The sequence below is a fragment of the Sapajus apella genome, unplaced genomic scaffold, assembly GCF_009761245.1.
Source record: "Sapajus apella isolate SASKATOON/1434 unplaced genomic scaffold, GSC_monkey_1.0 scaffold39, whole genome shotgun sequence".
Lineage (NCBI taxonomy): Eukaryota > Metazoa > Chordata > Mammalia > Primates > Cebidae > Sapajus > Sapajus apella.
Genome location: NW_022436979.1, coordinates 798,355 through 811,889, shown reverse-complemented (window position 1 = coordinate 811,889; position 13,535 = coordinate 798,355). Strand labels below are relative to the sequence as shown.

The following is a 13,535-nucleotide window of genomic DNA, read 5'->3' as shown; positions in this document are numbered from 1 at the left end:
TTAGATCCCATTTGTCTATTTTGGCTTTTATTGCTAATGCTTTTGGTGTTTTAGTCATGAAGTCCTTGCCTATGCCTATGTCCTGAATGGTTTTGCCTAGGTTTTCTTCTAGGGTTTTTATGGTGTTAGGTCTTTTGTTCAGGTCTTTAATCCTTCTGGAGTTAATTTTAGTGTAAGGTGTCAGGAAGGGGGTCAGTTTCTGCTTTCTGCACATGGCTAGCCAGATTTCCCAACACCATTTATTAAACAGGGAATCCTTTCCCCATTGCTTGTCTTTGTCAGGTTTGTCAAAGATTGGATGGTTGTAGATGTGTTGTATTGCCTCCAAGGCCTCTGTCCTCTATCTCTGTTTTGATACCAGTACCCTGCTGTTTTGATTATTGTAGCCTTGTAGTATAGTTTGAAGTCAGGTAGCATGATGCCTCCAGCTTTGTTCTTTCTGCTTAGAATTGACTTGGCTATGCGGGCTCTCTTTTGGCCCCATATGAAGTTTAAGGTGGTTTTTCCAGTTCTGTGAAGAATGTCATTGATGTAGCTTGATGGGGATAGCATTGAATCTATAAATTCCTTTGGGCAGCATGGTCATTTTCACAGTATTGATTCCTCCTAACCGTGAGCATGGAATGTTTCTGTTTGTGTCCTATCTTATTTCCTTGAGCAGTGATTTGTAGTTCTCCTTTAAGAGATCCTTTACTTCATTTGTTAGTTGTATTCCTGAGTATTTTATTCTCCTTGTAGCAATTGTGAATGGCAGTTCATTCTTGATTTGGCTCTCTTTAAGTCTGTTATTAGTGTATAGGAATCCTTGTGATTTTTGCACATCAATTTTATATCCTGAGACTTTGCTGAATTTGCTTATCAGTTTCAGGAGATTTTGGACTGAGACAATGGGGTCTTCTAAATATACAATCAAGTCATCTGCAAATAAGACAATTTGGCTTCCTCCTTTCCTATTTGAATACCCTTTATTTCTTTTTCTTGCCTGATTGCTCTGGCTAGAACTTCCATAATATATTGAATAGGAGTGTTGAGAGAGGGCATCCTTGTCTAGTGCCGGATTTCAAAGGGAATGCTTCCAGTTTTTGCCCATTCAGTATGATATTGGCTGTGTATTTGTCGTAAAAATCTTTTTATTATTTTGAGATACATTCTATAGATACCTAGTTTATTGAGGGTTTTTAGCATAAAGGGCAGTTGAATTTTGTCGAAAGCTTTCTCTGCATCTGTGGAGATAAACATGTGGTTTTTGTCTTTGGTTCTGTTTATGTGGTCATTTGTATTCTTAATGCTAACATTAATGTCAATTTTTATTCCTCAGTGGTGTGACTGTTTGCCTTTTCTTAACCACATACACTAGAAATGAATATCAATATGAACTTTTCTGCTTCTCCCTGTAAATTGCCACCCACGTCTGTTTTCTTGACTTCCCTGTTCCCTTCACATTAGAACTTCTCATGAGTTACATCTCTTTTTTCACTTAACCCGGGGCTCCATTCACTTTTGTTTTTGCTCTCACCTGCCCTTGTTTACTCAGGCATTCCCACCATTATGGGCTAAATGAGGCCTGCTTCTTCCTAGTTTATACTCACCTGGAAATAACTGGGAAAAATTCTGGACTGAAAAACAAGTATTCTGGTAAAAGATTGAGGGAAATCCTACATTGCAAATATAATGAAGCTCAAAGGATACATTATATGCCAGTTGTTTAAAATACAGTTGGTATTTTCTAAAACACAACAAAAAAAGAAAACTATTTTTCAGGTACCCAGGTTAGTTTCCACTGACCAGAAAGTTTATTAGAGATTAGGGTGAAGAAAAGAACATAGCCAAGTGAAGTCAAATGCACTTGCTGAAATCTTTCTAGAGGTAATTTGAGTCGCTGCTTGAGAGAAAGCTAAATACAACCAGGCAGAACAGAAGAGGAGATGTTAAATGGAAAACAGGATGGAAAGAAGAACACAACGGAGGGAGATGATGAATTTATGCCAGACCTCTTTAAGGCACAGGACCGATTCTAATCCTTGGGCTTCAGCCATGGTTTCAAGAATAAAATCTTGGGCATCTGTATTTACAGCATGTAATGTTTTGTGTTTTTTAAGCTGCCAACAATGTGAGTTCTACTAAAAAATACAGATGGTTAAAAATCTTATGCACAGAAAGTGGTCTTTTTGTTATTGTAGATGCTTGCATCTGATTCTTTTCTTTCACTCTCTCCTGTGTTTTCCACCTCCTGACAAGTATTGCTCCTCTCTTATTTGGTTACTTACGTAGAATCCTATGTAAATTCATTACATTGTTTTCATGTGTCAAATTTGTTGTTTTCACTGTATACCAATTTTTGAGTTCTATTTTTTGAACATATTTGACAAAAGTGTGTCATAGAGCTTTTGGAAATTATCAAATATAGATTGTATAAAGAAAAAAATAGCTGTAATATTACTGGTCTGCAATCAAATCGTAACTACATTAATAATGATAATTTTAAATGTACTATAGTGTTTTATTTCAAAATGAAAAGACTCCTTTTTTAGAACTTATGTCCAAGATAGAATATACTCAAAAGGAGTATATGACATATATGTCTATATAGAACAGAGGCAGGTAACAATGACATTATTTAATTGTTAGGCAGAACCATTTAATGAATTTTTTAAAGCTTTTTTAATAATTAGAAATCAACATAGACTAAACATTAGAAATAGCTCAAAACATTTTTGATGTCTTCTAGGTTATCGTATGTGTGTTTTTTATGTTGTCCAACAAGAAGTCATACACTCTTATAGTGCTGTGTTTTGAATATAGATAGCATTTCTTAACTAATGATGATTCAGAGTGATAGCCTGAAAAGAATGTTGTAGCAATTTACATTTGCATAGTGAACTTTAGCATGGATTAATATAAAATGTCTGTGTAATATTTCACCAATGATACATGTTAACATTCTTTATTTTAAATCTCATAGTTATGTAAAATCTTTAATAACATTTTTGCATAAGTAAAATTTATATATTGAAACCAGTAAGATCTATGTGCATATACATTATAGCTTATGTCTGTATTTTATTAATTCATCGATTATCAGGCCGAGGGCAATGCCTCACACCTGTAATCCTAGCACTTTGGGAGACTAAGAAGGGTAGGAGTTCCAGAGCAACCTGGCCGACATGGTGAAACCCTATCTGTACTTAAAATACAAAATTAGCTGGGTGTGGTGGCACGCACCTATAATTCCAGCTACTTGGGAGGCTGAGGCAGGAGAATCACTTAAGCCTGGCATGTGGAGGTTGCAGTGGGCCACGATCGTACCACTGCACTCCAGCCAGGGTGTCAGAGCAAGACTCTGTCTCAAAAATGAAATAAAAGAAAAATGCATTGATTATCAGAATATATCCACCTTTTTAAGGCTATTGACTAAATATGCTTAAGAATTAACACATACATGAAAAGCTAAATTTGATTTTTACATCAGCTTGAGTTTACCCTCAAAGATTGTCTCAAATCCACATTTTATATCCACTGGTCAGCTGGGAGCCCTTCCAAATATTTCTGTAAATTCTGAATGCACATTATTCCAGTTCTGTTTCTTTTTGTGCACTAGAATTGTTTCGTTTAGCATATTTCATTGTTTCTTTCTCTCAATTTTGGCATGTACCAAATCTGGACACTCAGTGCCTTTTGTTTATTTGCACCAACTCCCCCTCTGGTCTGCCCACAACAACAAATTACAACCAAGTGTCACTAGGATTAATCATGAATGAGCACCAATAGCAGTATTATTCACAATAGCCAAAAAGTGGAATCAACCAAAATGTCTGTCTACTAGTGAATAAATAAATGTGATATATTTGTAAAATGTTATAATAATCTGCTATAGAAAGGAACGAAGCAGTGATTCATGCTGCAACATGACTGAACTTCAGAATCATTGTTCTAAGTAAAAGACACCAGACAAGAAGCACCATGAATTTTATCATTCAATTTATATAAAATGCCCAAAATAGGCAAATCTTAGAGATGGGAAGTTGGCTAATACTAGTGGAGGGGAGCAGGAATAGGAGATGATAACAAGAGGATAGTTTAGGTATTATTGGCGATAGAATATTATTATTGGTGGTGGTAGTTTACAATTGCAAAGATACTGAAAACCATTGACTGTAAACGTAACTGCCTGAATAGTGTAATGTGTGAATTATATGTAAATAAAGCTGTTACCAAAAAAAAAACAACACTTCATGTAGACTTTTTGTTGACAGCCATCAAGACAGAGGTTTGTTTGAAGAAATGGTGGTCAAAATATTACACACAAATGATGTAAAAATGAAAATGCAGTATCTCAGTTCTTACATGCTATACTCATCCAGTCCCCAAGTACAGCTCTAGAATATTTTTGGATATCCAAAGATATTCACTGATGTCCACTGACATTTTTGTTTGTTCGTTTCATCCTTTTTATTTACCCACCAGCATTTATCTAGGGAAAGCAAAGGATTGCATTGTAGTTTTCCACTGTCATAAAATATTCCAGGAACATATTCTAACTTTATTTCACCACCTTTACTGCTTAGAAGGTAGTAGCAATTACAGAGTTTGGGTCTCCAAGTTTCTATTTGGATTACATATTATCTGATCATAGGCATATGTGCATCTCAGCTTCTGAATAGAGTGCGTGAGTCTAAACTACAGCTGGCTGTTAACTCTGAGTTATGTGAGTAGAAGCAGAAGTACCTCTTAATAGAGGAAGAATGTGAAGAAAGTTTACAACTAAACACTAAGTAAATTACCTGATCAAATTGTGTTTGACAGGATTTGATAATTCCCTTTTACGGAAGCTGATTTTAATATTTTCTGTGCATTTTTTTTAACTTTAGATCCAGCTAAAGATCCATGCTTAAAGATGAAATGTAGTCGTCATAAAGTATGCATTGCTCAAGATTCTCAGACAGCAGTCTGCATTAGTCACCGGAGGCTTACACACAGGTAAACATTGTTAAATCTAATCTCACTGATTGAACAGCACTCCTTACTGGGAATAACTGCAGAGTATAAATATTTGGCAGTGCCTGCTAATCTTTTATGCAGAATTTTATTGAAATGGTTTCAGAATCTTGGTTAATACAATTATGATTCACTTGGTTTAAACATTGGAATCAATCACAATTACTATGGATTATAGAATTTGAGGCATATATTATTGAATAAAGAAGGTCTTACAAAGATGATATTTAAATGTTATAGCTAAATGTTTGTGCTTTTTCAAGTTTAAGAAACAATTAGTTTTGTACCCACCATGTATTTTTGTTTATGGTTATTAAACCATCTTTATTTCCCTCAGGAGACAGTTGGAAAGTTAAAGGAGAAAAAATGATTGATGTTTATAAAAAGAGTTTAAAGGTCATGAAATAGGGATTTGGGACTTGAAACCCTCAACACAACTTCTTTAGGAGGCACTGATACCAGTGGAGTCCTTGCATCAATTCCCTGAATGCTGAGTCACAATTTCTAAAGAGGAAGGGAGGATTTCAAGTGTCTTACAACAACCATCACTGCTTCTGTAAGATAGGCTCTGTTTGCGGAAGGACCCATAATTTGGAATAGCCTGTGTAGTTTGGTGCTGAATCTTAAAATTTGAATGTGCCACAATCAAAAGTGAATTCATTAGTTAACTGACTAAAACAAGTGGTGTATTCATATCCTTTATGATTTTTAAAGTTATTTTTGAGAGAATATTCTTTCTGTGATAATGGACTTAATTAATGTATTGCTTTTAAATTGAATGAACAAAGAAAATTTTGCTATTTGTTTATGCTCAGAGAAAAATTGGGTTTTTGGCTTTAGTATACTTGCATGTAAATTCTGTTACTCAAACACACCAACAGAAAGAGAATAAGAATATTGGAAAATAAGAATATAAGTAGCATTTCTAGGAAACAGCTAATATTTAAGTTACATTGATGTTTCTTATAATGTAAAAGCACATATACATGACACCCCCTTGTACATGCTGAGTGAATTAGGAGAAGTCTTTATTCCACAATGTTAAGTCTATAGTGGCAGATTTCTATAGCCAAAGGAGGTTGATGTAACAGAGGTTAGGGGTTTGGAAATATGTTCAGTCAGGATAGAATCATAGTATATCAATAAACTACTTGTGGAAGTAAGAGAGAGAGGGAGTAGGAGAAAGAAGACAACAGTTTGATGATGTAAAGAACAAAAGACTTCTTGGAAACCACAATTCCATAAAGTCAGGGTACTACTGGAAAGCACAAAAGGGTGAAGCAGTTATCAGAAACATGTCCCCCATCAACAATGACTTTGATGTTAGTTTTACAGAGGGATAACAAAGCTTTAGGCCAGAAATTCATTTTTCTATTTAGGATTCTAAATTTCTTGACATTTCTATTAATTAATCATACAAATTTAAAAATATTAGTATGTGAACATGTGTATATTGGGGGTGAAATAAAAACAGAAGGGTATAAAAAGGGATTTATATATGATCTCTCTCCTAAGTTGCAGAAACTAAGTTTATTTCCCATAAAAGCAAAAACTGTTCTATCACAAATTCTAGAGACCCTGGGAAAAATTTCTATGTGCAGACATTTAACGGCTTTCAAAAGTTTCACCTGCCACTTCAATCCTGGACCCCTGAACCCAAGTCAAAGAGGAACAAAAAGGCCTCACAATTAATGTCATGTCTGTGGCAGAGACACATCATCTTGACACTTGTTGGACACTGAAGCTAAAAGAGGTTAAACTAACTGACTCAAGACTACAAAGCTAGACATTTTCAGAGCTTCAATTCCTATCTGTATCGATCGACCCGAGAGTCTATGCTTTTTACAACTGTGCTGTCTCATTACTTCTCTGACTTGTTAAATGACTTAACTACAGAGAAAAACTTACTTAACATGATAAAGACTATCAGAAACCAATAGCCAAATGTCTCTTAGTACATATAATTGAAGGATCCTGAATAGGGCAGTACTGAAGCTTTGCCTTTGGTGTAGTGGTGGAGGGGGATTCAGAGGGGAGACTAATATGCTTTTAGTGGGTGAATTTCAAAACGTTTTATGTAAATAGTATTTGGTCCTGTTCTATTTCTGATAGAGACTATAAATGTACACTCAATCCATGCTCTACTCAATAAATACATCACTAGTTTCCAACAAATTGATTTTAAGATTAATATTTGATATGCTTTATTTGCTTGGAGGATGTCAGTACATAGTGGATGTTTATACAACACTTAGGGAAGAAGAGCTTTGCCAAGCACTTTGATCAATAAAAATGGCTAATATAAATAATCTGGATCTTAGATTTGAGGATTGTGTGTATTTGGGGGATGGGGCAGAGAAAGCAGAGAAAGACGGCTTAATTAATCAATTTTTGCCCATTTACACAGTTTAGAATACAAATTGCTACTTTTTTCCATTTAAAGGAACAACTTAATTTTTCTTTCCTTGATCTCATAAAAGAGAAAGGAAACTTACTGTTCCTTTCTGCAAGGGATATACAGTTTTCAAAGATGCTTTCCAGCCTCCTCTTCCCAATACTATATATCACACTCATTTCTTCATTGCCTTAGAATTTTAAACTTCTCATCTTAGAAGGCTCATGATATTTGTAATAGTTTGTAAAACATCAATCTCCTTTGACAGTCTGAAAGCTCAATGAAGGTAGGGTCTGCTTCTAATTTACTACTGTGTACCCAGATCTTAAATTACTGGTCAGTACATGTTTTCTTTGAGGAGTTTAGTAAAATAGCTGCTATTTGTAGAATATTTAGGGAAGAACATTTTAACAAATAGTTTGATCAATTGAAATAGTCAATCTAGATAATCTAAGTATAAACATTATTTTCTTCGTGCTTTGTGTATATTTGTTGAAAATGAATTAAGAAGGGTATAGGCATCAATCAGCAAATATGTTTTAATTGGCAGAATAAATGAACGTGTGATTTACAGACTAGAAAAGAAGGATTTTTAAATATTTTATTTTACATTCTGGGATATGTGTACAGAATGTGCAGGTTTGTCACGTAGGTAAAGGTGTGCCATGGTGGTTTGCTGCACATATCAGCCCATCACCGCATGCATTAGTTATTTATCCTGATGCTCTCCCTCCTCCTTCCCCCAACAGACAGGTCCCAGTGAGTGTTGTTCCCCTCCCTGTGTCCATGTGTTCTCATTGTTCAGCTCTCACTTATAGCCGAGAACATGTGATATTATGTTTTCTATTCCTTTATTAGTTTTCTGGGATGATGGCTTCCAGATCCATACATATTGCTGCAAAGACATGATCTTGTTAAAGAAGAATATTTAAATATGAAACAAGAGATGTAACAATTGGTTTTAAGAAACTGGTAGGTCCTCCACTTGGATTTGTAAATAATTGAAATAATTAGTAAATTTCTCCTTCCTTAGTGTTTTAAATAACAATAATTGTCCTCTGAAATCAGAAAATAACATGATTAGGTGAATCATAATTTTACTCTAGCTTTGACCACCACTGCCGGCATAGAGGATGGTGTAAACCATCCAAATATGTGATGTTCAAAGTCATATATTTGGATATTGTCTCCTAATGGCTTTTTCTGTAAAGAACTGGTCTCAAACGAGATGACATCTTTGTTATTGTGCTAAAGTTCTGTTACCATTGTCATTTCCAGTTGAAAGAAAATAGTGTTATGAATAATGAGAAAGAAGTTTAGCTGCAGCACCTTTTTCCAGTATGGTCACATAACCCATTATTTAGATGTTTTAATATGAAATACCTGATGGGTTTCCCAAGCTTTGAATGTGATCCACTTTTTACATCATTACCCTTGGGGACATTGCTGCAGATGCGGACAGCTGAGGGTTGTTGTTTCATTGTTTTTGTAGATCCTGAGCAAGAAGCCCAGTGTTTTGTGCTCCCCAGCTGCCCTCCAGTTGCAGATAATTAACACTATTTCTAGATCAGTGTTGCTGGCACCAATCGATGCTGCTGATATTAAAAGAAAAAGGGTTGGCATAATAAGACAGAGGAAGGTTGGAGAAGCTGTTGTAGGGCAAAACTAACCATGTTAATTCTACTTAATTTACACCTAAGGATTAAAGAAAGGGAATCAATAAGGAAGTGCTTTTGACCTCCTAAGAAGCCATTACCTAGAAAATGATGAACCTAATATAAAATGCTACTTATCAAAACTCATTGTCAAAAGAAAGCTAGTCCTAAAATTTATCTATTTTAACTATGCAATTTTGGAATTCATGGTTTTTAATGACTATTTTTAAAACAAGACATACTTTATTTATATGATCACTAATTGAATAGCTATGGTGTTTGCATTTTTTGTTGAAATATTGAAGACAGAAAGATTTAATCACAAAGCCTAAGTTATAGTGGAGTTCCAGAAATGTTTGTTGAACTGAATTGAACTTACCATAATCATTTAAAAATGATGCTTCTATACTTATGAGACATGTAGCTTCTGTGGAATATAAATGTATCAATAATGTTTTCAGAGAGAATGAAATCCAGTATTTATTTTGTACTTAATATATGCAAAACTTTTTACTAAATGCCTTATATTGATTTAGCTTTTACAATGACATTGATGTTTATATTAAGCATTATTATGCCCATACTGAGACTCAGAGATTCTGAGTGTTCTGCCTGAGGATAGGTAGAAGCATAATTGATAGGGATGGATGGATGGATAGATAGATACATAGATAGATAGATAGATAGATACAAATTATAGATTTCAGATTTAAAATCATGCCTATCTTGTTTATATATACATTCTTTGCCAAAATTATCAATTTTATATATATGAACAGATGTTTATAGGTACTTAACTTTTCATAAATTTATTTTAGTTAGGATGATGAAAGTTTGCAAAACTTTTTAAAATTAGTTACATTTACAAACGGTCATTGCGCTGTGGTTAGTAAATTAGTATAACATTTATTCCTCTTCTTAAAACACAGATCATAACTGAACTTCATAGAGTTTCCTTTCTGTCTGGAATTTGTATCTATATGCACACACACACACACACATACATATATGCATATGTGTATATAATTCATTTAATCTTACAATAGTTGGAGGTAAGGTGAGTTACAGTTGTTATCCCCATTTTACCTGTGATAAAAGCTAAGACAGAGAATTTATTTAATTTGTTCAGTTGGTAGATGCGGACAGTTAACCTGGCCATTGTGGTTCTAAAATTTGTGCCCTTATTATGTTATATTGTCTTATGTTTCTTATAAAGCATGTTATATAAATGAGACATTATTCTAAGCATTGTAGAATGGTTAATTCATCTTATCTTACCATAACCCTATATTTTTTAAAAAGAAATTTCTCTATATCGATTGCCTAATGTACTGTTTCTAAGCATGTTTTAACCCACAGTTTTATTACTGAATATACAATATTTAGCCTCTCCTGTTATTCTGTTATCACCCTTAAGGGAGTATAATCTACCCTAGTTGAGAATTGCTTATAATCAGAAAATTCAACTACTTCCACTGTACATCTTGATCAGTCACTATGATTTGGTCAGGCTTTATGTTAGGTGTTAACCATTACAAAAACAGAAAGCATGTTTCTCTGATATGAAAATAAGTCACAGACTTGACTTTATTTTTGAAGTACACAGCACACCTTATCATTATTGGGATATATTTCCTCTCCTGTTGAAAATCAGGAACCTGTTGATTAAAGTCCAGCATCCTTCTCGTGGTCCTTTATGACCTGGCCCAGGCAACCTTAGAGCCTCCTCTGTGGCTTTCTCCCAGTGGTCCACTGCAGCTTTCTCACAGCAGGAAACTCATTCTGTAGAGTTCACAGAATGTATTTCAGAACCCAAGGGTCCAGAACCAGAATGCCTAGCTTCTCAGTCTAGCCCCACTGTTCTTAGCTATGTGATCTTGCACAGGTTACTCAAGCTCTGAGTGCTTCAGATTTTTCTGCTGTAAAGTAGGTATCATACAAATGGTACCTTCTGTGATGCTGTTTTAAGGATTAGTGACTTAATGTACAAAAACAACTAGAACTACTTGTTCCATGGAACAAGCAGGTCTTCCGTATCATGGAACAAGTAGGTCTAGTTGTTTTTGCACATCCATAGGGATTATGATAGGGTTACCTATTACTATGTTTTCCTAAACACATTGTATATTTTACTATCATGGGTGTGGGCTATGGCTGTGTTTTATTTTCTTGTGATATGTTCTGCCCATTTATTCCTTTGTTCTTCTGGCAGCCTCCATTTCTGAAAAGGCTTTTAGCATAATGGTTAATGGTATGTAATTTGAAGCTGGACTGACTGGCTTTGAAGTCTGGCTCCGTCTCCCTTTCTCCAGAATGATTTTGAGCAAATTAAATTCTCACAGACTCAGTTTTCTTGTTTAAAAGATAGTGTGTGTAATTATACTATGTATCTCCCTCTGCTCTTATGAGAATTAAAGACATAATTTGTGTAAAGCACTTTTGACAATGAAAGCGCTCAATAAACATTAATTATTGAGAAAAGTCTATTCAGTCTTCCTTCCCAGCCCAAAGTAGAAATAAATGCTCCTCCTTCTTTTTGCCCATGACACATTAGAAATGTTTTTTTTTTTTAGCCCACAGAGATTATAGTGATTTGTTTGTATATTTAATAGCTAACAGGTGAGTTGTTGGATTGCCATTAACAAAGTATTTGTGAAAATTGATCTACTCCTGTCATGATTATAGGAGATGATATTTAAGATCCCCTTATACATTAAATAAAAGGAGGGACATGATTTTGGCAGTTGAGAGCAAGAGAATGGGAACAATGAGCCCTCACTGTGTTATAGAGAATGTGAGACAGATGCTTAAAAAGAAATAGCAAGGGGGCAGGCATACTTTTGGTGGGTTAAAGATTATTAGAGTACTTAATTTCAACAAATGTGCTGCCCTTAATGGTTCTCTGCTTTACATCCTTTGGCGCTGCCCATGTCCCCATGACCAGAGAAGAGGAACTTTAGACCAGAAATTCCAAAATACAGGAGAAGGATTCTGGACGCCTCAAGGAATGTCACCTTTTATGAGTGAGCATAGCTAAGTCCTTGCATGTCCTGTCAGAGGGATTTTATTTCTCCACTGGGCCTAAAGACTCCTTCTGATTAGCAGGAACCCTCCTTGCGTTTGAAGGAAGGAAATTCTAGGTCTGAGTATAGATCCTTCCCAGCTCTGTTTGCCTTATACACTAGCTTTAAAGTCTGTCTAACAGATTTGTAACGAATGTGCCTCTGTGTGTACTTCTGAATCTCCTATACCAAGATTTCAGTTGTGAGAACAGGGGTTTAAATTGTGATGATCAGTAGACGGGGCAAATGGAGCAGCCACAAAAAAGTGCTGTATGACATAGGAAATAGATGAAGGCCAGCTGGTGGTATAATGTGAACAGTGAACGGAAGGAACTCCTTCACACAGAAGCCATTTCTCTGCCTTCCAACTAGTGCTTCATGAATGTCCCCTATACATTCTCCTATAAAAGGAAAAGAGTGTGAATTGGGGGGAAAAGTACAGCAAAGGAAGCTTCAAGTATTTCTTGGTTTCTTCTTGTTGCTCAAATAGACAAGAATCTGGTATAAACCATTGAAGAGAGATAAAATTGGATATTAATGAAGGTTACTTTTAAAGAAGTGTTTTGGATGGACCTTAATGTCTTTTAGTCAAACATCCTTAAGAGACACGGACCTTAATGTCTGTTAGTCAAATATCCTTAAGAGACGAAGATTAAAATGCTTAGATTACAAAGTCCAATTACATCAGTTAGGTTTCTGAATTGTAGGAAGAGAGATATTTCCACAGTGTGTAATAGATGCTTTTCATATAAAAGCAAAACCCTATTATTTTGTCTATGAGAAAGAGAAAACTAGCTGCCTATTAAAAATAATGATTACTCTAGTTCTTCTAAATTGGATCTTTTCCTATGTGGCTTTAATTTATAATTTTGAAAGAACTGAGAAAAACTATGATTATTTATTAGCTACACAGAAGAGGGTAGAAAAATATTATACAAAGGTGGTATAAGTGATAGCAATTTTAAAACTTTTATTTTTAAAATTTAACACTTATGAAAACAACATGTGAATAAGGTAACAACTCCATAAGATAGAAAAGGGAGTACAGATTTGACTCCTTCCCCGCTCCCCCCGACCACTCAGATCCACTCCTACACTTCCAGAAATCATCTACACACACACCCACACACATTTACACAGACACACTTACCTCCAAATGGGAATATTTTATGCATGTTTTTGTGCCTTGTTTTCATATGACATGCTTTGAACATTTGCAATTCAGCAAATGCATTTTATCTCATTTCTTTAAATGGTTGTAAAGATACCCATTACAGGACTATCCCATAATTTACTTGATACTTTATTGATGGATATTAGGGTTAGTTCTAGTTTTTCTTATTATGGTGCCTTGTACGACACTCTTCCACATGTATCTTTATATACATGTGTGTGAAAATTTTTACCATAAATTTCTAGTAATTGGAT

General features: G+C 34.9%; 1 protein-coding gene across 6 annotated transcripts in view; it reads left to right on the top strand.

Moving 5' to 3' along the window:
- SPOCK3 (SPARC (osteonectin), cwcv and kazal like domains proteoglycan 3) overlaps window positions 1-13,535 on the top strand; it is a 539,501-nt gene that overhangs the window by 269,318 nt on the left and 256,648 nt on the right. For all 6 annotated transcript variants that reach the window (XM_032298605.1, XM_032298609.1, XM_032298608.1 and 3 more), the window contains one exon: window positions 4,869-4,977. In XM_032298605.1, the coding sequence (XP_032154496.1) occupies window positions 4,869-4,977 (109 nt within the window). The remainder of the gene's footprint in view (window positions 1-4,868; window positions 4,978-13,535) is intronic.